At 37.6% G+C, this 23,349-nt stretch overlaps 1 protein-coding gene across 1 annotated transcript; it reads left to right on the forward strand.

Moving 5' to 3' along the window:
- The first annotated feature begins 1,190 nt into the window (after positions 1-1,190).
- On the forward strand, positions 1,191-19,741 carry adra1aa (adrenoceptor alpha 1Aa). The gene is made up of 3 exons (XM_043247559.1): positions 1,191-1,541; positions 8,255-10,029; positions 18,320-19,741. Exons 2-3 carry the CDS (start codon positions 9,105-9,107, stop codon positions 18,853-18,855), a joined length of 1,461 nt encoding a protein of 486 aa, XP_043103494.1. The 5' UTR covers positions 1,191-1,541; positions 8,255-9,104; the 3' UTR covers positions 18,856-19,741.
- Positions 19,742-23,349: the final 3,608 nt, after the last annotated feature.

The following is a 23,349-nucleotide window of genomic DNA, read 5'->3' on the forward strand; positions in this document are numbered from 1 at the left end:
TTCTAATCTTCTGCGTTTCTAAACATCTGCACGTAAAAGCCTTCGGTTTCCTCGCCGGGCTTTTGGAAGGCACTGGTCTTTGTCAAGCTGATGCGGAGCGGTTTGTGCTCTGAAAAGCTCGCCGTAAATGTGAACTGAACACTTTCACAGGTGAGTTTTGTTGGACGTTTGTGGGTCTAAGTGATTTAATTGCGTCGCCTACAAAACAGATTAAGATTAGAATTCACATAGCAAGCATAAACTGAACCAAACCCTCCTGTTTGTATGTTTTCTTAATAGATTTGTCAAGCTTTTATTGCACTGGCTTTTGTTTAAATTCGGTTCCCGTGTAACCTGATGCAATGACGGCTATCTCATACTGTACACGGGCATGAAGTCAAACACGTCTCAGATGCATCACGGTGTCACATTTGCATGTTTTGAATCAGATTTGAGTTATTTTTCGGTCGTGTAGACCAGTATTGTATTTTTGGAGTTCGGCAGAATGAATCAGCATCTATTTAATGGAGGAAACAGAAGAAATAGAGGTTATAATTCACTGTATTTGGCGTAAAGACCATTTGAAGAAATAGAAAATGAAATAAAATGATCCATAATGTTGCTTTCTCCAATGAAAATCTGAATAGGGAGAGAAATATGCACCGTTTGCAAGCCAAAAACAGTCCAAAATGGTTCCAAACAATAATGTTGGTTACAAGAACGGATGTTTTTCACTGGAGGAGCTATTATTATTAGCTGGAAGCAATGGTTCGAGGTTTAAAACGTCTAAATGAGGGGTTTGTTTCTTACAAGATGCCTGAGATGTTAGCTGATGGACCGGAGTGGTGTAGATAACTTGTGATGTTTTTATTAGCTCTCATTCTGACGGCACCCATTCACCGAACAGCCTCTATTGTTGAGCAAGAGGTTTCTCCAAATCCAGAAGAATCCAATTCATCTACTGTACACCTCGAATTGCCCGAGGATGTTTATTTAGTGAACTAAGCACATCTCCAAACCATGTCTTCATTAACAGCAACGAAGTAGCCTATAATATGTTTTTTTGATTAGGGGGCGAAATAAGACTCGTGCATTAGCAAGTTTCTCACAGTTCGGTTCACCTCGCGTGAGTTCGGGTAACCACTCTCCTCATGTCTATTTTCATTTTCTAGACGTCGGAGGCTATTTTAACCAGAAATCGCGTCAGCAGCTGATTCACTCTTCTTTGAGGTGATGTGCCATCGCTGGCCAATGGCCACGTCCACATCTGCGAGCCCAGAGCGCAGCGGCACCAAAGTTTGTGCGTAAAGAAGGCGGCGCGGCGCGGGGCGCCATGACTCACTCGCTGTCACCTCCTCTGAGAAACGCCGATGTCCCGAGGACCCCTCCGCTTAAATGCGCGCGTGGAAACGCAGAACTACACTTGACTCGCTGAACTCGAGATCTGCCGTTTCCACGGCGATGACAGGAGGTATCGAAGCGATGAACCGGATACGCGCCGCGCGTGCGTCTACCCAAACACCTCCGGATCGAGTTCTCGCGTTCGCCGACGCGCTGCTGAGGTGAGTGTCCAAGCGGTCTCGCAGCTGCCCGACAACCCCGAGCGCGCAATCATTACGCATAATACGTTAGAAATAGCCTAGTCTTTTTCCCGTTTGCAAACTTCGTGTGACGCGCGCTGGAGCGAGTCTACAGGTTGCTTTTGATAACTTCGCGTACGCGTTCAGTTCGCGCTCTTTACGATAAGGGATCGAGTGCGATCGCGTTTTTAGCGCTTGTGTCGGTGCATACTGATGCAGGCTAATGCATTGATCAGCTGTGTGTTCCAGAGATTTCTGCATCCTCTCCCAGCTGTCACAATGATTTATGCATGATGGGCAACACGGAAAGGTTACTCTTGTCGTCTTGTATTGACTGGAGCTAAAATAGTTGGATTATAATGGAGAATTGTTCTTTCGATTCTTTCTGCTCAAAAACAAACTGTTGAATCAGAAAATGGGAACTGTGACGGTGTGCATATTTTGAAAATAAGCACACACACACACACACACACACGCCTGAGAACAATGCTGTTGCTTTTCATTCACGATAGCAGGCTGTTTAGAATCTTATGTTTATTAATGGAGGAAATGGACAGGCAAATTATGAGTATATTTTGTTCTTACGAGTTCCTGATTTTGGTATAGCAAATAAAAATGGTTTTATTACACGATATAATGTGCTTTTTGTAGCAGAATGAAGATATTAGATTAAGACTTGCATGACTATTTAAGCTTATAATGTTCATATTGCTATATTATATATACACACACACACATATACTGTATATATACACACACACACACACACATATATATATATATATATATATATATATATATATATATATATATATATATATATATATATATATATGTTTAATATTAAAATATTTAATAGATAAATGCAGTTATTACACACACACACACACACACACACACACACACACTCAATCTGAATAAGCAGGTAAAGCAGAAAAAGTGTTTAAAATGGTGAAAAACCAGATAATTCCATAAATGTGCTATTGCAGTTACATCAGATCCTTAGATGTACATTTTTTTAATTGTTTCGGATAGCAGCCAAATTTCCATAGGCTACGACCACCCCCAAATTCAAATCACTCCGCTTCCTTTCGCTCGTGACAAAGAGGGAAGACTAGCGTGAGCCTCTCGGCATGCGTCTTCCTGAAGAGGAAAGGCCTGAGCTTTCAATCAGGAGAGATACAGCCCTGTCCGCTTTGCCCCTTCACCCTCACACTTTGATGCTACATAAACACAGAGTCACGGCGGAACTCATTTTCTGTCTTTTTGAAGCCTGTACATTAGGAAGCCACGACTTGAATTACCTTTCAGCGGTGAAGCCTAAATATTTACCTCTCTTTATGTAAAAGCGGGCAAGCGTATCCATTAATTTGAGCGGAGGCTCTGGCGATTACAGGGAGAGCGCCGCGGCTCTGGTTATTGTGCGGCCCTGCAGGGCTGTGATAAGTGCTAGGCAAAGAAGACCAATAATTGTGATTTAATCTCAGTCGGAGCGAACGTGGCCTACAGGTTGTGGAGAGACCACTGAGCTGAAACCCAGCGGATCGAGCGAGACTGTCGGACCTTGATAATTCACAGACTGTTAATGAATAATAGAGACTCTTCTGAAGTACTTAAGGAATTGATCAGTCTGAAAGAAATATTGACTATATAAAACGGTATGCTGCTTCTATTATTATTATTATTATTATAAAAGTAACCAGACTATAGCAAAAGGACTGTATTTCACGTCTTATGAATAAGTCATATAAAATGTGTGTTGTTGTTTTTTTAGTCATGTGACTGGGTGAGAACCAATGAGGTCTGAGGTTTTGCATTGTAATATTTTACATTGTATAGACAAAAATAATATGAACCGATTAAAATATAAAAAAATACATTTATTATATTTTAAAGTTTGTAGATAAAAGTGTACTAGCCTTGTTAGTTTTAATTTTTTTTTAAAAAATAAAGACTTTTTAGCATCGATGAATCCGACTCAATTCATTAATTCATACCAGAAATGAATTAAAAATATATATTGAATTAGGTGAAAATAGTTTTAAATTACTGTATTAAATTATAGTATAGTTTTAATTTTTGGCCGAATTTTATGTTGTAATAATATTATGATTAATAATAATAATGCCTTTTTATTTAAAATCCGCTTTTCTTAAACCTAAAGTGCTACAATAAAACAGAAGCACGAAAAGAGCAATACAAATGACAAGTCTTAATTAGCTTCTTAATTATTAATTAGCAATCATATTAAAAGGAACTGCATTCCATACTTTTTCCTCTTTCCTCCTTGATTAAATGTAAATATGTAATATTGAACGTAAGACGTATCTCTAGAAGCTTGCTTCTGTGATGAGCTGTTTCGAAGAATCATTTCATGTGCACGACCATATGGGTGCCAGTCTGGCAAAGCTCAGGGTATCTTACTGATGTTAGTGAAAATCATCTGGCTGTCAGTTTAATTTACTGTTTGCTCGAGGACTAAAACAACAAATGCTTCGGTTGTGTCCCTCACCGTAGGCGAGCGTTGTCAATCTGATTGAGCGCTGCTCCTAAAAGGAATAGTTCACCCCAAAACAAACATTTCCTGTAATTTTACCCAACCTCAGGCCATGAGATGTAGATGAGTTGAGTTTGTTTCTTCATCGGAACCGATTTGGAGAAAATAGCATTACATAATGTTTGCAGTGAATGGGTGCCGTCAGAAAGCGTCTACCAGCTGGTGTTTTATAATTTTAAATAATTTTTCACTTCCTCGAGTGGAAAAGTCCATCTCCTGTTTTCTCTCACCCACACTTGTTTTCACTTATAATTGATCGTGTGCGGATTTCTCTCCGATGACCTTTTTCTCCAGGAAAAACATTTTTATGGATTATAGATTTTAGATCCATATTTTAGCCAGAAGCAGCAGTTTGAAGTTAAAAACATTCATTTGATTATTACATATGGTGTCCTGCATGATGGACTGGAGAGGTGGACTTTTCAACTCTCTTCAATTCTGACGGCACCCATTCGCTCCAGAGCATCCATTGCTGAACAAGTGATGCAATGCCACATTTCTCCAAAATCCCATCTACACCTTGAAAGGTCTACATTTTCAGCAAATGTCTTGGGTGAGCTAGTCAACTCAACTAAACTGGAGATGATGAGCGTTGATAGCAGCTCAGGAGAGAGCGGCACGGGCCGGACGGCGTAGCTCAGGCAGGAGGGCCGGTATTCAGTGCAGCATGGCGGCTCGGAGCGAGCCAGCTGAGGCTCTGAACAGCTGGCGTATCAGCATGGACGGTGAGGCCCAAAGGTCAGACGCCGGTTGATGTCGTGACGGGGAGATCAGAGACGCAGAGGCCGCTGAATGCACACTGAACTCCACTATCTTTCTAGCACTAGTGTTATCCCGCTGAGCATCACGAGCCCTGGACGGGATTCAGTTTCTCTCCCCTGTGTGTGGAAATACAATGGCAGTTGCGCTTAGACGGGAGACAGGAGGAAATGAATGCTGACACTCACAAAACAGCGGAAAGGAGATAATGCGACAGGGGATTTGTGGTAAAAAAAAACTATTTTTTAAAAAGCAACGTGAAATCAAAATTGAACACTCGTGGTCGTATTATGCATGATTCATCAGTGCATGTTTGTTGATGTTTTGTTGTCTTTCATTAAAATGCAATAATTTTTTCCGACTGTGAAAAGACTTTTGTTTCTCCAGGTGTGTGGGAAAAATACTACTTATCATTCATTTTTGTGCCTAACATCCACAAACAAGTGAAATTCTGAACTGTGTATGGCTTGTATAAATGTGCCAAAATATGCAGTATACGAACAGACCAAAAGTCATTTTAAATATGATTTCTAATCGCTTTCTTGACATTTTATACTCTACCATTCCAACACCTTTCTTATGTTCACCAGTGCTGCATTTATTTGATTGAAAATATTGTAAAAAACTATTTTTTTTGGTAAAACAACGCTACATTTTTGTCAGGATTCTCTGATGAATATTCAGTTGAAAGGAACAGCATTTATAGAAAATAAAAAATTATTAATTGTTTCTTTTGATGAAGGTATTGCATCCTTGTTAAATGTTTAATACAAGTATCAATTAAAATATGCATAAAAAATTGCACTGAAACCAAACTTTTAAACAGTACAGGAACTATTATATATATATTTCTGTTGACTTTAATGCTGATTATTTTCTAATTCATAAATGAATGTCCAATCAAGGGAATAAATTAGCTCACCAAACATTACCTTCGTTATGGCATATAAATGTAAAAATTAAAAAGAAGAAAGAGAATGTGTAATAGGTTTGTTTCGAAGTGCAATAATTGGATCATTTCTAGAATACAAAAATACAAATACTTTGTGTTAATCCAGTGTTGCACAAGTCAAACCCCGAACTCTTTCTTAATGCAACAATAACAGATTTTGGTATTAATGAAGGGCATTTAATTGCACAAAAGGTTCTTCAGATTTTAAAAAATGGCTGATTTCACAACCCATAACCGAAAAGTTCTTTAAGGAACTGACCCTAACGGTTCTTCTATATTTGGTAACCTTTATTTTTGAGAGCGTGTCAGCAGCAGCCTAACAGCTCGTGTTTTCTAAAGCACAGTTGCTGGTTGAGTAATTTTGTGTCCTAACACCTCCGTAGTGTCCAGCCAGCAGCGAGAGAGTCACCTCTGTGCCTCATTAAGCTGGAAATCAGATCAATATTCCTGCTAATGTCGGAAACGTGAGCGCGTCTGAGTAGGAGTGTTAAGCCCGCGTGCGTTTCTCCTCTCAAAGTTAATTGATAGAGTCGCAAACGGATGGCAGGCGATCTCGTTAGAAGTAATTAGTGTCAATCTGGAAAAAAATAACAGCGGGGTAATGAAAAAGATCATCGTTTTTTTCCTGTTGAAAATGAAGCACGCGTGCGGTTTATGATCAAGTGTTTTCCTGTATGCGTGCAGACTCGCTGTCACGGCCTCGCACAGTCAAATTTATTCTGACATCATTATAAATAGAGAAGCAACAGACGGCAAAAAAGATTAACTTTCCCGTCTGTCTGATACTGCTGATGCCGTTTGGCAGAACATCGGTTAAGGTAAAAAAAAATGACAGGACAGGACAGAAGATTTTAATTTCTAAAAGGTCAGGAAGCCAGAAATGTCACAAAAGAAACAAACCAATACGTCTTTGTTGAAAAATATCTCAAATATCGCATGCCTGAAGTGATGCGATATTTGAGTGTTATTAAATACGTTTTCTTAACTTACTAAGCTTTTTTCTGCGTAAGAAAAGAATGGGCTTGATTAAAGTGGGAATTAGAGAGCATGAAAACAGCAAAAATGAAAACGTTGTCTGATTTTTTTGTTTTTTTGAGGCAGCCTTGCGTTTTTTCCCAGTGGGTACGTTTTTCACAACTGCGAGGTACAAAAAAAAAAAAATCTGTTGCTGTTTGGCTTCGTTCAGAGCCGGCCAGAGTCTCACAGGACACGATCTCGTTAAAACCCCTGTGAAAGGTCGTTTTCTGCATCTGTGGTTTCCTTCGCACAGAAACAGTATGAAACTTGGGTTCTGCATGTTCTACAGAAAATACGAGTGCTTGACAGAGCATTACTGGAGGTTGCTAAGGTGCTTCTGTGTGGTTACTAGGGTAGAAACTCCATCTGTGACAAAATAGAGAAATAAAAAAAAAACTCTTGGGAGAAACCAGGCTCATTTGGGGGCCTGTTCTCCTTTGAAACCAATGCTTTTTTCCAGTTAAATTGTAGACGTGCGTGTGTGTGTGTGTGTGTGTGTGTGTGAGAGAGAAAGTGTTTGTATGTGTCTGATTCCCGTGATCTGTCTCTGGAGCTCATCTAGGTGTTCTGGTCTCTGTTGATGATCAGGGCTGTAGACAACATTCGATGAAAATAATGTGCACAAACAGTTTTAAAAGTATGTAAAATAATATTTTTTACTGGTTTGGCTTACAATTATTTTTGTTCTCTCTCCCAGTACCAGTTTCCAGTCACTCCCAGATTTAGGTTACTGTACCTTTAAGACTTATGAATTACATCAATACAATAATAACAGAGGTACTTTTCTCACATAATTCAGTTTTTTCTAGTGGGCTAAGTCGTCGAATATTAAACAGCAGTTAATATGTAAATGCGGGCAGTCATATGTTAATGAGCTCATTATTTACAGATTTAATATCATATTTTTTAGCACATTTAAGTTTTAGCTATACTCTTAAATGCAAAACAGCTCTAAGTTTTCCATTTAAGAGTATGGCAAATCATCACTAACCTGATTAATTTAGACTGGTTAATTTGTCTTGGAATAGATTAAATGTAGCATTTTAATATCCATTCTTTGGAAAAATGAGAACATTTTAGTTGGTGCGTATTACAGCAACTGTTCATTTTTTGTTGTCCCATGTGATTTTGTATTTGACACGGTGAATGAATCGCTTCAGGAGAAACATATTAATAAAAGCACTTGTTTTGTTGAGGATCCCTCATGGAGAGAAATCCATTTGCGGGCATTTTATCGGAGAAATAAGAATTAATGAATCTATATATCATTATCCGCTGGAACTGGCTCATAATTTTATGCCAAACGATTGCACACTTCATTATAATGCACGCGCGATGCTTTAAAAGTTGCCTGTCTGATAAATGAATCCACTTCAGTGATTAAGCTCCATTTTCTGTGTCTCTTTTCAGGGTTCATCTGTCTTCAAAACGAACCAGCATGGCTGCTTTTCGACCAGACCTCTCCTGATTGAAGCCGTTCGCCTAAAAAACTGTGTGACTGCTCTTCAGCCAAAAATATCTCCTCAGCGTATGCCAAAGTGCTTTTAGCTTTGTCCTTGTTATCCGCTTTGCAACCTCAGTGGCATCAGCCAACTCCGTGCAGACTTTGAATGCGGATCCGATTCTGAAATGACCCTCGGCACCGTGTGGACTATTTCCAACCGCTGCAGACGCGTGCGAAAAGACGACAAGTTCTTGTTTTACAAAGTGCGCTAAAACATCAACAGTGCTTTATGAATGTGCAGAGAGAGATGGAGAACGATTCGACACCTTCGCACGTCGATGCATTGATGCATATCTAAAAAAGATCACTCGTGCATCAAACCTAATGCCTGGAAACTACAGACAAACCTCTTTTGTACCTTAATAGATCACACAGATTGCAGCAACGACGCTTGTGTCATTCTCATTGTTCTGTATGATGTTGCAGCTGCACATGGTTATGAACATGTCAAAACAACCCTTGAATTTATGACTTCATGACAAAAGAATCTGACATTCTCCGCAGCATAATATGTTTAGCTCCTCTTGTTTATTCCTTCACCCACAGCTATTTTCCACGAACATACATCATTAAAAGCTCATCTAGGAGAAATGAGGAATGAGACACAACAGGTTAAATTTCATCACGCTCCTTCATTGCGATGCTGGAAATGCCCCAACGTTCTTGTACAAAGGCCAATGCAGTAGTGCCGTTTTCAGTGTTTTTTTTGGAGGGAGTCCAATATTAAGGTGCAAATCAAACTGATTTTTTTTTTAAATGCCTGGACATTTTGAACAGATGATTCCCCTCAAAGACAACATGACCCCGGAGTCGTTCCCCGAAAACTGTAGCAACTGCAGCCAGGTTCTCGTCCCGGAGCTGAACGTCGTGAAGGCCGTCGTCCTGGGTATTGTGTTGGCGATCTTCATCATCTTTGGCGTTCTGGGCAACATCCTGGTCATCCTCTCGGTGGCTTGCCATCGCAATCTGCGCACAGTTACGCATTACTTCATCGTGAACTTGGCAGTTGCCGATCTTTTGCTGAGCTCTACCGTTCTTCCGTTTTCTACGGTCTTTGAAATGTTGGGTCGTTGGATTTTCGGACGCCCGTTTTGTGACGTTTGGGCGGCAATGGATGTCTTGTGCTGCACTGCTTCAATCATGAGCTTGTGTGTTATTTCAGTGGACCGATATATCGGCGTTAGTTATCCTCTGCAATACCCATCCATTGTAACGGAGCGACGGGCATTGCTTGCACTCATTGTTTTGTGGGCTCTGTCCATTACCATTTCAATTGGACCTCTTTTTGGATGGAAGGAACCGGCGCCGGAGGACGAATCTATATGCAAGATAACAGAAGAACCCGGCTATGCCATTTTCTCCGCTTTAGGGTCCTTCTATCTTCCCCTAGTGGTGATTTTGTCGATGTATTGCCGCGTTTACGTGGTCGCGAGGAGGGAGACCCGAGGACTGATTAGCGGACAGAAAACAGAAAAGTCTGATCACGCCACCGAGGCCGTAACTTTGCGGATACATCGCGGGAACACCACGGTGTCCGAGGACGAGGCCTTGCGCAACCGGACGCACTTTGCATTGCGTCTGCTCAAGTTCTCCCGAGAGAAGAAAGCCGCCAAGACCCTGGGCATCGTGGTTGGATGCTTCGTCCTTTGTTGGCTTCCGTTTTTCCTGGTTCTTCCGATCGGTAAGTGTCTCACTTTTTACATTTGATCATAAGCAAATACCAGATTGTGAAAGTTAATATTTCTGCCAAATCTATGCCAACAAATGCATTTGTAGTGCGTTTAATGTAACAGAATGCTTGTGGAACTGAAGGCTGTAAGAAAAATGTCCCACCTTTTAGTTTAGGATCATTCACGGATGTATTTATCTCAAAATTACTTTTATTCCTATCTTTTTTTGTCATGAATATTCATTGTCACACTAAAGATGCATTTAAATAAATACATGAGTCTGCTCTGATAGCCTTGAGCGCAGCATGCCAACATATAGTCCCCAGCTTAAAGTTATACTTTATTTTTCTTTAGCTTTCCTAAAACACCTCATTAACCCTTTGTTGGAAGATTTGCATAACACTAGGTGTAACTTTTATCCTCACCATAGTATTGTTGCCGCTGCCACGAAAACTTATATTTCAAATATAGTAAGGCGCAGAACATTTTTGTCACATGCTTGAGGTATTTGGCCAATCACAATGCACTGGATAGCTGGCCAATCAAAGCACTCCATGCTTTTCTGAAGGATGAGCTTTGTAGGAAAGGCGGGGAAGAGATGAACAACAATAATGTGCTTTTTGAACCTTAAACAGTGTAAACGCATTGCATTACACCAAATACACAAAATAATGTGCAATGGCATATGATCCCTTTAAACATGGTTTTATCATTGGTAACACCAATGGAGAAAGCTTTAAACTGCAGTCGGTAACGTTTAGCGTTGCGGAAGAATGTAGCCGGATCTACTTCTCCCTTTTGAAGTCTAAGGCGAATCACGCAGGTACCGGGCTATTCCACAGCAGTACCTACACGAACCAGTTCAAATAGTCAAAATATAAACACTTAGGTGTACTGTAGTGATTCTGGACAAGTCAAAAAGACGGTTTGGAAAATGGATTCATGATATACTCGCTTTTTTATGGACTGCAGAAGGTTAAGTAGAACAAGGGTTTTTTCTATGGAACTCTTCAGTATTTTGAATATTGTCACCATATGTTGCAAATGACCCCTAGACCTGTTTGGCAAAAACATTGACTGTTTTCTTTCCTTTCTGTAATGTGTTGGAATTATTTTGGACTAACAGGAAAAAAAGTGATTTATAGCTACAAAAGCAAAAATGGTGTCTGACTGTATTGATGGTTTTGCAACCTGGCAAAGTTAAGCAGATGTTGACCTTTCCCCATTCAGATCAATAGGAATTGTACTTAGTACTGAATAAGTGAACCAGCTTACCTCAAATATTGACCTCTATGCCAATGTCCAAAATATCAAAAAGACTACGATAACAGCATGCATGTCTAAAAAGTCTTAGTTAACATTGAGATGACAAGCTCTTTGAATTGTGTGAAATATCTGGTCTGTGTGTGTGATTTTCATGCCGTCCCTTGACAGAAATGAGTTAGACGTGCACAAGGCCTATTTTTTGGTTTTCTGTCTAAAAGTCAAATGCGCAGAGATTTTTCCAAATGCTAGAAGATGGGAAAATAATAGCCTCAAGTGTGTGAAACGCTGCCATGTGGAGAATCGAGAAGATTGGTCAAATATCTAGTCCTCGCAGGCCTCGGCTATTAGCGCTTTAGCGATTTTAGCATGTAAACAGGTCGAAAGAATCAACTCGCTTGTGGCTCTGCGAATCTCGTAGAGCAGCAGAACTGTTTATTGTGCCAGTGCTTTAAAAGATGTTTGCTTAAACCTTCTTTTAGAGCGTTCTCTCAGACAACAGGGTCACGGGTGTTTACGCAATATGCTTGGCTTCAGAAATGAGATTCACAGAGACTCAGAACGATCTGTAATTCCCTTAATGCACAGCAGAGCTTCTCGGGTTCCCCAGATATGAATTTTAGCTGTTATTATATTTCCCACCCCTGCAGTAGGGCTCTAGCGAGACCTTTCGGTTCAAGGTCAGTCAGAGTTAAATCACATAGTTGAGTCTATTAGGTCTCAAAAAAAGAGAAGGAACTCAGTAACCGGTATTATTGCGAAGCCAATGCAAACGAATAGCATGCTCTTATGCATCTGTGGTAAACACGGGAGCCCGAAAGGACATGAAAATGATTCTAAATCGGCTTTGAGATTTGTAAGAAACACGATTTGCACGATATTGAATTGCTTGCTAATTAACCGGCATTAAATTGCAGATAATAGAGTGTTTAATAAAGCTCCGGGGATTCGGTGACCTTATCAGTATGACTCAGTTTGAGACAAAACACAGCACACCCTGGCTCTGCAAACCGCGTTTAGTAACAGTGAAATCTAAAACACCACCTTCAATAGGAAAGTTGTCCGTTTAATGTTACTCCGGTCGATGAAAATCTATTTTCGCATGTATGACATCTCGCTGTAAAGAGGCTCGTAATGAAGTCGGCGTTTAGTTTGTGATAATTAAAAACAACAGGTTAATGGTTTTCCCGGTAAAGTAATTACATGCTATTTTCATCACTGCATGGACGGCTGGAGCCGAAAGACTTCATATAGATGCTGTGTGGCAATATCGAGGGGATTTTGCTGACAAATGTGGGTATTAGGATGAAGAATTTGTCCTTCGGACAGACATTCTTCCTTTTAAATCTTCCCTCGATGCTTCCAATACAGTAGGAGCAGTGAGGGGAGAATCACTTTAATGCTTGGTTGAGTCTTAGGAACAGCCACTGCATTAAAGTACCACAATCGGTATTATAATACTGCATAAACATAATGACCTAATGAAAGACACACAGAACAAACCCCTATGCAGCCATTGAAGCCAAAGAAAACAGTCCTTTAGAGGAAATCCTCACAAAACATCACTATAGAAAACAGATTACCATATAATTATTTTGTTAGGGATTATTTTGAAGTTTTATGGGTCAAGCAAGTCAGTTAGAAACCAATAACATGAACACTCTAGCAACATGGCATTTTTTTTGGTAATAATTACAATACATTCATTAAATACTAAATCTAAAATTATGTAAACAATATAACAACTTTATTGATTAATTATGTTAAAAATGATCATCTTTATTCTTAATTTTTTTTTCATTAGATATTTAATCACTTCCGCTATTTTAAATCTTTTTGATCTTAATCTTTAAGACTAAGTTAGCTTAATGCTAATTTTAAATGCAATCTTTAGCAAAATAAAAGTAATGTATATTAAAACAAATGAAATTCATTATCTGCAAATGCTTCGTATAATTATGTTTTGAAGCCTAAATTAATTTGTAGCATTTAAAGCATTGTTTAAAATCATTAAATTAGGTTTCATTTTAAATTATTGTGACAAAATAGTGTACATTTTTGCGCATCACTGAAAACAGTTTGATGTCGAAACAATTTACAGAAATAAAGAAATGCACACAGTAGTAAAAGAAAAAAGGTTTTTACAGTGTAAATATAAAAATATATATAATAAAATATAATATCATTAAATACTCTAAAGCACTGACAAAAATGGTAGAAACAATCTTCACCTTCTTGTAATAAATTACAAAGAAATGGCAAGTATAGAATTAAACATGACATTCTGAAGTAGAAATGCTTTTTTTGCATCATAAAAGTTTTTAGTGTAAATAAGTGTAAACTAATTCATATAGCATTGAAAAAAAAAATAAACAAAAAAAGTACCTAGAAATTGCTAAATAAATGATAAAGAAATGGCATGAGAAAAACATTAAGCATTTACTAAAAAACGAAAAGGTCTTTTCTTAGCACTTCAGTATCAGATATTGCTTTTTGTTGAATTGGATTGCTTATATTGTCCTCATTTGTAAGTGTCTTTGGATAAAAGAGTCAGCTAAGCGACTAAACGTAAAAATTGTACTTTATTTAAGGACATTAACTGCTAATACGGTATCCCAGCAGAAACCGTTCGGTGCCCGTATGTGGATGTTCAGGAGCTTTGTAGTCACCAGTAGACCTCTAGCTCTGTGTGTCATCTATTTCCAGGCAAACCTGCGTCAGACAGGCGTGAACTGAACCACTGCATGTATTTGAAGGAGAACACGGTCGTACCGTGACGTATGCGCGGGCCCTCGGCGAATCTTTAACACCGAATTCATGTCTGAAATTCTCTCGTGGCATAAACTCTCTCTTTTCTCTGATCATTTACTCAGACAGGGAACCACGGGAAATGAGGCAGGAGGCACCGGGCCGCTCAGGCTGAAAGAAATGAAATTGAAAACGAGCTCAGTCATCCTGCGTTCTTGAAAGCGTTTGCAGACTGGATGCGTAAATAGAGTAAAATGCAGTTGGGCTCCGTGAGGCTTCAATAAATAACGGGCATCGGTATCTGCTGTGGTTGGTATTATATCGGAACTAATTTTAAGAGCTGCGGGCTGGACATTAAGGAAAGCTCACAGAAATGTTTTCAGTTTTCGAGAGCGGTTGAGTCATTCTCAGACAATGGCATCCGTTTCCTCAAGACTTACACTGATATAGTGACCAGGCTGCTGAAATAAAGCACGTTATTTGATAGATTTATACCAAAGTTGTGCATTTTGAAAATAACGCGATGCTTGTTGTAGCCCTTTTATTGAAATGCTTATTTTATTCGATGCTTTATTTTAACAAAAGCTAAAAAACATTAAAAAAAGCATTTTAATGACTTAAAATAAAATCGAATTCAAAAACTCGAAAAAAAATGTTACAAATATTAGTTTAGGTTTTGTGTAAGCACTAAAATGATGAACTAAAACTTCAGAAAAAAACTCAACAAAATGACTAAAACTGAAAATCAAATTAAAAACATTAACAAAACTAGAATGTGACAACATGACAAAAACACTTTCTCTGATCATTTTTATTATACATTTAATATTTGTCATGTTTGAGTGCGTGGGATCATAAACTCAAATCTATTTGCAAACAGACACAAGCTAAGCTTACATTATGATTAAATTTGCCTTTCTTGGATTAAAATACAAAAAAAACACTAATGTGTATACTAAGTAGTATGTATGCTAACACGTACTAAAACAGAAACCAAAAAAAAAAAGATTATAGCATTTTGATTATGAATAATACCACCAAAACAGACGTGTTTATATTTTAAAAGTATGTGTATTCCAAACCAATGTTATTTGCTTCTATTTTGAATTCGATTTTCTATTTATAATGCACTATTGCTTTCACGTTAACTTCAAAGTTAGCTTTATTTATTTATTGGTTTAGTTTTATTTAATATGGACGTAGTGCATTTTCTATTATTTAGATTTCAAGGAGCAAAAAGCGCTCTATGGTATCGGTTTTAGCGAACTAACCCCGTTTCAGACTTACAGTAGCTTACAGCAGCTTTACAGTAATAATACTTATTGGTAAGTTTTCAAGGCTGTAATCGCATAGTAGGGATTGGAGGTTATTGGCCGTCGAAAACCCCGTCGAAAAACACTAATCTGAACGTAAGGTCTCCTTTGGGCCTGATGACTTCCTTTCAAAGCAGATATTTCCAGATACAAATGTCACAATTTCCTGAGAACATCCCGGTCACTTTTTGTACCGAGCGTATTATAAGACCGTGTCAGAGGTCTCTGTTTGTTTGTAGAAATGTATGACGACACCAGGCATGCTCAGAGGCCCTTATTAATGATGACTAACTGAAGATCCGGCTGTCAAGGACACTGTGGTATACATATGATTTAGCGTCAGATGTATGGCTGTTTATTTCCGTCCTCGTAAACGGGCTTTAAAGCACACCTCAGCACGCCGAGGACATAACCTTTAATGGAAGCTGACCCGACAAACACCTCCTTTCATTGCTTAGTCTTTACAGGAGAGCCGTTTTCCGCAGACGCACTCGAAGTCTCACACTTTCCCAGCAGAAGACGTTTCTGAGGTTCAGTCATTATCGTTATGGGCTCGGACCAAATTGCTTTTGTTTTCTCGTTTTGACGTCTTTCGATTTAATGCATCATTACATCGGATACGCTATTTATATTTCTGCACACATCGCTCGGGATAGAGCGGAACATCGGTCATTTAATGTTTCCATTTTTATATTGTTATCTCTCTTTATACATTAGAGCGTGTTGTGACTCCTGATAAAACTGTCAGAAGCTGGATGAATGAAGACTAGTCAAGACCAGATTATAATTCACTTTTAAAATATAGTTTTTCTATTAGAACGTTGTCATCAAAATAATGAATAAACAAAGCATTTCCAGGTTATTTTTCTCTCCAAAATCAAAGAAATCTATACAAATAAATAAATCAACTGTACATGCAGATAAGGGTTTTATATTTAAATGTAATTTTTATTATTATCGGCATAAGTCATGATATATTACTATGATTACAATTCGTGGTTAAAAATGTGTTTAATTGTCAAAATAAAGCATTTCCAGGTTACATTTCACTCAAAAATCTAAATACAGTAAGTAGCTGTAAATGTTTACATGTTTTGAAATAAATTACAGATAAATAAATATTTTGTGTTACAGTTAATTACTGCGTAATGTCATGAAAAATAGTCAAAATAAATGTTTCAAACCAACATAAAAATGAAGTGATAAAAATTAAACAATAATAATAATAATAATAATAATAATAATAATAATTTTTAATTACAAATAAATTGTACATGGGTAGTTGACTTATAGTGTGACAGAAAAATAATTTAAAAAAAGGTTTTTTTGCTGTCACACCACAGAACAATACGCACAACTACCCACATACAAATAAATAAAAAATAATAAATATTATGTATTATAGTCACAATATGTTTTGATGATAATTTGTAGTTTAAATGCGTTTAATTGGGGATTTTTTTTTTTTTTTGAATGAAGGAATTACATAAATTTGCATATAGATACATGAACAAAATATCTGTTTTATTACTATGATGACAATTTATGGTAAAAAAAAGTGAAATGAAAATGTCACTAAACGTTTTTTAAATGCAAAATAAATCAATTTCAGTGTGAAATATGACCCGGTGGACAGTAACTGTAGAAGACTAAAGCTCAGTCTGTGTGAGGCGTTTAGAGACTTCTCCCACAGCTTTCAGCTCCGACGACAGGTGCTGCATCTCAAGGCCAGCAGGTAGACACTTTAATTCTTTTGAGGGTGCGACCGATATGGAAAATCCAGTGGGTGTGTGAACGGTTAAATATATATCGATGTGGTTTTCTTTCCTGTGCCTCTGTCCTTTATAACGCCGAACAATTCCCTTCCTTTGAAAGGTCTTTCTCTGATCATATTGAGCCGGATTTATGATGGCAATTTGAATAAAACTATTAACCTTGATTAACGGAGGAACGTTCCAGCGTGAGATCAGATCAGATGCTATAAAAAGACTTGGCCGGCATTGTGATGCATGACGTAGTTATCCGTCCTGTCACACAGAGGCAGCGGCGGCGAGAACCATGCTTTCAGAAGCGCTCACACGTTTTTCTCTTTCCCAGATGTAACCTTTCTCATTTTCTGTTCCTTATCTGTTCACTTCAGCTCCCATTAATCATCCCCACCGCGTGACAGAGACGAGTCTTCAATCTTTTTCACAGAGAGACTGAAACCGCTAAAACCGTCTTTAAATCCCCAAAGCATGGACCGATTGTCGTACAGATCTATACTTTCAGATTTTTACAGCACATGCATGGTTACATGCTTAAAATGTATATTTTTTATATGCATCTAACCTAAAACACCTGAAACTCATCTGCTTTTTTGTCAGTGTGTGCGTAATGTATATATAAGAAGATTTCAGAAGCTAAAGTTAGAGGAGTTAGCATCTGAACTATTCAATATATATATATATACACATAGTATTTCTAGGCTATTTTATTAATAACAGTCACGGGGCATCTGTGACAAGTTTGTTTGTGTGTGTGCAGAACTATCTGTGATCTCCTCTCCATCTGTGTGTGTGTGTGTGTGTGTGTGCGCATCAGTTAAAGCAGCACATTAATACAGAATGGTGTATAAACTGACTTGAAGCTACCTGTGCATAAAAGATTGTACTGCATACCTGCCAGCCAATCAGAATCGAGTATTTAAACGGACCATGAAATATGTATATATATATATATATATATATATATATATATATATATATATATATATATATATATATATATATATATATATATATATATATATATATATATATATATATATATATATATATATATATATATATACACATATATATATACACATATACATATATACATATATATACATATATACATATGTATAAAATGATCTGAATAATCATGAATTTATTTAGCCTTACAATGATTCCCTTGATGAATTTGACTAAACAATGCCTTTTCCTACATCTAGGTTCCATCTTCCCGACCTACAGACCCTCGGACACCGTCTTTAAGATCACGTTTTGGCTGGGCTACTTCAACAGCTGCATCAACCCCATCATCTACCCCTGCTCCAGTCAGGAGTTTAAGAAAGCCTTCCTGAGCGTGTTGGGCGCCCGCTGCCTCCGCAAGAGATCAACGACGTCCCACGCTCTCTACCAGAGCCACAGCCCCCGGCACGGCCAGTCTCAGATCCTGGGCCTGACCAGCCGCGACAACCCGTCCCGCCTGAGCCCGTCCTCCTCCGTCGCTCTCTCCCGCAGCCCGTCCTCGCGGGACGGCCGGGAATGGCAGGCCCCTTCCCGGACGTCGTCGGCGGGGACGACCGGGGTCAGCGCGGGGGTGAGCGTGGGAGCCAAAGTGGCGGGAATGTGCGGGAAGAACCTGCTGAGGACGTGCTGCTGCGTGAGAATGGATCCTCCGCAGCCCGAGCCTCCCCCGCACAACTCGCTTCCCGTCATCAAAATCCATCAGCTCTCGCTGTGCGAGGACGGGGACGCGGTGTAAATGAGCGCTCTGGGGAAATCACCGCACTCACGCTGGCTGCGATGCCACTTTGCCACCTGACAGAGCCTCGGACCGGAGAACACAAACCGACGAAGGAAAAAAAGCGTTTGACTGAAACGATGGGGGCATGGGAAGCTGCTGCGAGACGGCCGATGCTTTACAAAGGCACGGGTCTTTCAGAGTCTTTATTTACTCACTCTCGTGTCTTTCCGAACCCGTGGAATGACAAGCGGTGAACTGAAATGCAAATGTCATTTTTGCAGCTTCGACAGAGAGAAGTGCATTAACTTTAACCCTGTAAAGCCTGAAATAAATGTAGGGGAAAACTACTTTTTTAATGGAGTATAAAGTATAAAATAGGTTTGCATTTGATGCATCAGGCGTTTATGGCTCACAATATAAAGTAAGCCTATAGGACAATACGGTTTACAATTACAATACAATTTTTTTAAACTCACTTTTATTCAAAGGCCCAAACGTGACATTTGATGTGGACCTTGATATCTGCATGGCCTAAAATATGAAGTGAAGTGAGATTTTTCACTTGCGACTTTATCTCCCAATAATGTGTTTTAATAAGACGACATTCAATGCTTAGGTTTATGATCAAATCTCTGTAGTTTTAAAACCTATGCAGTTTAATACAGTGATGAACAAATAAATCTTCCTCGAAAGCATATTTGATTCTCACATTTCAACCTGATTTTTCTAAAAAAATTATGTATAGACAATCAAGTAAACATACTTCTGTCTGCTAAGTGTTCCTCTTAAAATATTATTAACAATATAAAAGCTATTCTAAAATGTACTTTAGAAAAATCTGTGAAAATAAAAACAAAAAGACATGTGACGCACAAAAAGGGGATTTTTATATTATTATTACACTAAAAGGCACTATAAAAATATATATATATATATATATAAAAAAAAAAATATATATATATATATATATATATATATATATATATATATATATATATATATATATATATATATGTATATATATATATATATATATATATATATATATATATATATATATATATATATATATATATATATATATATATATATATATATATATATATATATATATATATATATATATATATATATATATATATATATATATATATATATATATATATATATATATATATATATATATATATAAGACTACAGAAAGCATGGAGTGAATTGTGTTCAACAGCAGTTTTGATCATGTTCAGAGGCCTTAGAAATTCATGCATCAGATCACTGTAGGCTTTATAGGGTTAAACCCCTCACACAAATATATCATGTTCTTCAGAAGATGTTTAATATATAACGCACAATTGTTATGGATTATTTTATGCTGCTTTCATTGTATCTGTTTGAGCTTGACAAACACGGTTGCTATGACTCTCGTATTATGTTTTTTAGGTTTGGAATGACGTGAGTGTGAAAAAATAAGGACAGAAATGTCATTTTTGAGTGTAAATGTTAAGTTTGGTTGGAAATTACGGTGGACATGATTCTGCATGGGTCTGTGATAATAAATACCAGCATTTTTTTTAATTGACTGCGGTTTTAACATGTCTAATGAGTGTTTCTGTGTATATATATACATATAAAGAGAAGAAACGTATATTTTTGACGGTTTGTTCTCATACGTTGTTTGTTCAATGCTCGGAAATTGCACTACAGTTAATGTTTGAGTATGATCCAAAAACCCATTTCACCTGATGATTAATCGTGACGCACAGAAACTGGGAATCGATCGTGAGTGTACTTTCTGATATTCTTGCATGGTCTGCTTATTTTCTTAGTAAAAAAAAAAGGAGCTTCACCATGGGACCAAGCATCACCCTTCCCACAATTTGTGTTTCTTGGGAAATGCACAAATTTCCGCGTGGTATTGATACTTGACCATAACAACGAATATGTGATTATGACCTCAAAATGACCAACTTATGTTGCTTAAATGCCTTATAACGAGTGGCACTTCTGTTATTGTGTTTGTTTCTCCAATGAAAGAGAATCGCGTGATTTCAATATGGAGATGTCCAATAAAACGTACAGCATCATAAGTGTTCTGGGAATCGTTCAAACTGAGCTTCTGAAATGATCCGCCATGAGAATGTTATCATGGTTGCTATGACATTCCAGCCCTGGACACATCCCCCTGGTGTCCGATGGGCTGATGTTTAATAGAAATGTGTCATGCTGTATCGATCAAGTACGAGAAATGTGATGAGAAACGGAATAAGAAGCGTGTTTACTTTTGATGTTCTGGCTTCTGCATGTGTGCCATGTAAAACAGACAACAAATGAGATGATGGTCATGTTTGGGAAACATTCATCCCACGAGACACTACAGTACGTCAAAACCATACGGGTTACAGCTATGACTGTACTTTTGTAGCTTTATTTACTTGCAAAGATGACTTTTTTTTTCCTTTGAAGTCCACTTATAAACATAGGAAACTCTATATATGGATTTTATATGGACACTTATGAGCACACATTATACATCTTCCCATAATTGTAATGAGAATAGTTCATAGATTTGTTATTATCAAACGTCTAATAAAATAAATTCCTTTTAATATATATATAAAAAAAGGAATTAAGATGCCCTTCAATATTAATATTGTAATTTTACAATTGTTTTTCTATATTATTGTTAATAATTAGATGAATAAGACTAGGAATAAATTTTTATTTAATTATATATATATATATAAAATAAAAGTTTTAATAAATATATATATATATATATATATATATATATATATATATATATATATATATATATATATATATATATATATATATTTATTTATTTATATTAAAACTTTTATTTTACATTACGATTGTAAATAGTAGGAATAATTTCTCTTTAGCTGATCAAAGACTGTTGCAGCAAAATACATTTTTAAAATTCTTCACAAAGACAGTCCCAGTATGCATTGCCCCAAAAGGTCGATACGAGTTTGCTATGAAATCCTGTGGTTGCTAGGGTCTTCCGGGTTATTGCTGGGTTTTTATTTAGTTAAAAGAGTTCATCTGCAAGTCCCTTTGATATTGCAGTCAACAGACACGTCCCTGCTGTTTTATTTTTATTATCAGCTTACTTTATTGTCTGAAAAGCGCAAGTAAGTCTAGAAATGTAATATACCAATCCGCACGATTGGAGGTGTCATTCATGTGTGCTGCGCGGCGAGTTACTCGCTGAAGTTATTACTGTAGCTCGAGGGATTGCTCAAACCCACAGCCCTGATTTGGAGCAGCAGTAATCTTGATGCTTGTCTTAGAAAACAGCACTAATATTCTAAACACATTGTGGTCAGTTGCGGCATCTCAGAATGGCTGTTTCTGATTTATGGCTGAGCTCAGAAAAAGCCTGTTTAGAGAAGCATAAACTGAATCATCTGGGGAAAGTTATTTTTACAGGAGTAGTTCAAAACCCTTCCCCTACAGTATGTCTTCTACATCCTATCAGCGCCGAGAGCATCTCAAATCACACCGAGTTACTGAACGCTCTTAGAAATAAAGGTACAAAAGCTGTCACTGGGACGGTACCTTTTCAAAAGGGACATGTTTGTACATAAAAGGTCCATTTTGATACCTTAAAAAGGTACATACTAGCACTTAAAGTGCGCATATTTGAACCTGATAGGTACAAAAGCATACCTTTTAAAAAAAAGTACCGCCCCCAGTGACAGCTTTTGTACCTTTATTTCTAAGAGCGAAGGGAGATGGGGTCAAAAGTCTTTAACTGGAACTGACTTAATTTAAGACAATATTTTAAAGTAATCATGTGCACGATGATATATTTGTATAAAATCATCACATGTCATCTCTAATTATGAATGACGTCATAATAGCGCACTGCTATTCATATGCAAATTTTATTAAAAGATGTGTACGCTATACTTTTCAGCCCTTTTAATGTCGTTTAGTTCAATGTTCTTTCTCTGGTAGAAAATAAGGAAATTATTTTGGCACAGACCAGCGGGGCAATGACATAATGAATTAAAGAAAAGACTAATATGTGGATGAATGCGCTTTACATATTTGAACATGCTCAAATCGTCTTAAAGTAAAACCGTGCATCTTTACATGGTGAAATCCTAAACATGGCAAGAATGTGCATGTCTATAGAAGAAACACATTTAAAATGGCCTTCTGTTTAAGACTTTTGGCCCTGTCCAGCTTCCGTATTGAGTCTCATCTCGACGTCACTTATTCTTCAGCAGACGTTTATTGTGCTTTCGTCATAATCACCGTCTCCCTCTTTTATCCCCGTCTTGCTATGTGGCACCAGGCCAACATTTTACTTCCAAATGTAAATTTGGTTTAGTGCAATCTAATATATTACAAAAACACAGAAGGTCAAACGCAGTGGGACGCCACTAATAATACGATCACAATAAATCACCGTGGAACTCGGCATTAAATCTGAGAGCAGGTTTATCAGACCCAATGTTCAGCTAATGCTGACGTAATACC

This window comes from Puntigrus tetrazona, chromosome 8 (genome assembly GCF_018831695.1).
Source record: "Puntigrus tetrazona isolate hp1 chromosome 8, ASM1883169v1, whole genome shotgun sequence".
In the NCBI taxonomy this organism is placed as follows: domain Eukaryota; kingdom Metazoa; phylum Chordata; class Actinopteri; order Cypriniformes; family Cyprinidae; genus Puntigrus; species Puntigrus tetrazona.

Excerpts from the sequence above, each read along its gene's own strand:
- adra1aa (XM_043247559.1), top strand. The coding sequence starts at position 9,105 with ATGCCTGGACATTTTGAACAGATGATTCCCCTCAAAGACAACATGACC. Across the intron at positions 10,030-18,319 it reads TTTCCTGGTTCTTCCGATCG|GTTCCATCTTCCCGACCTAC; the intron begins GTAAGTGTCTCA and ends TCCTACATCTAG.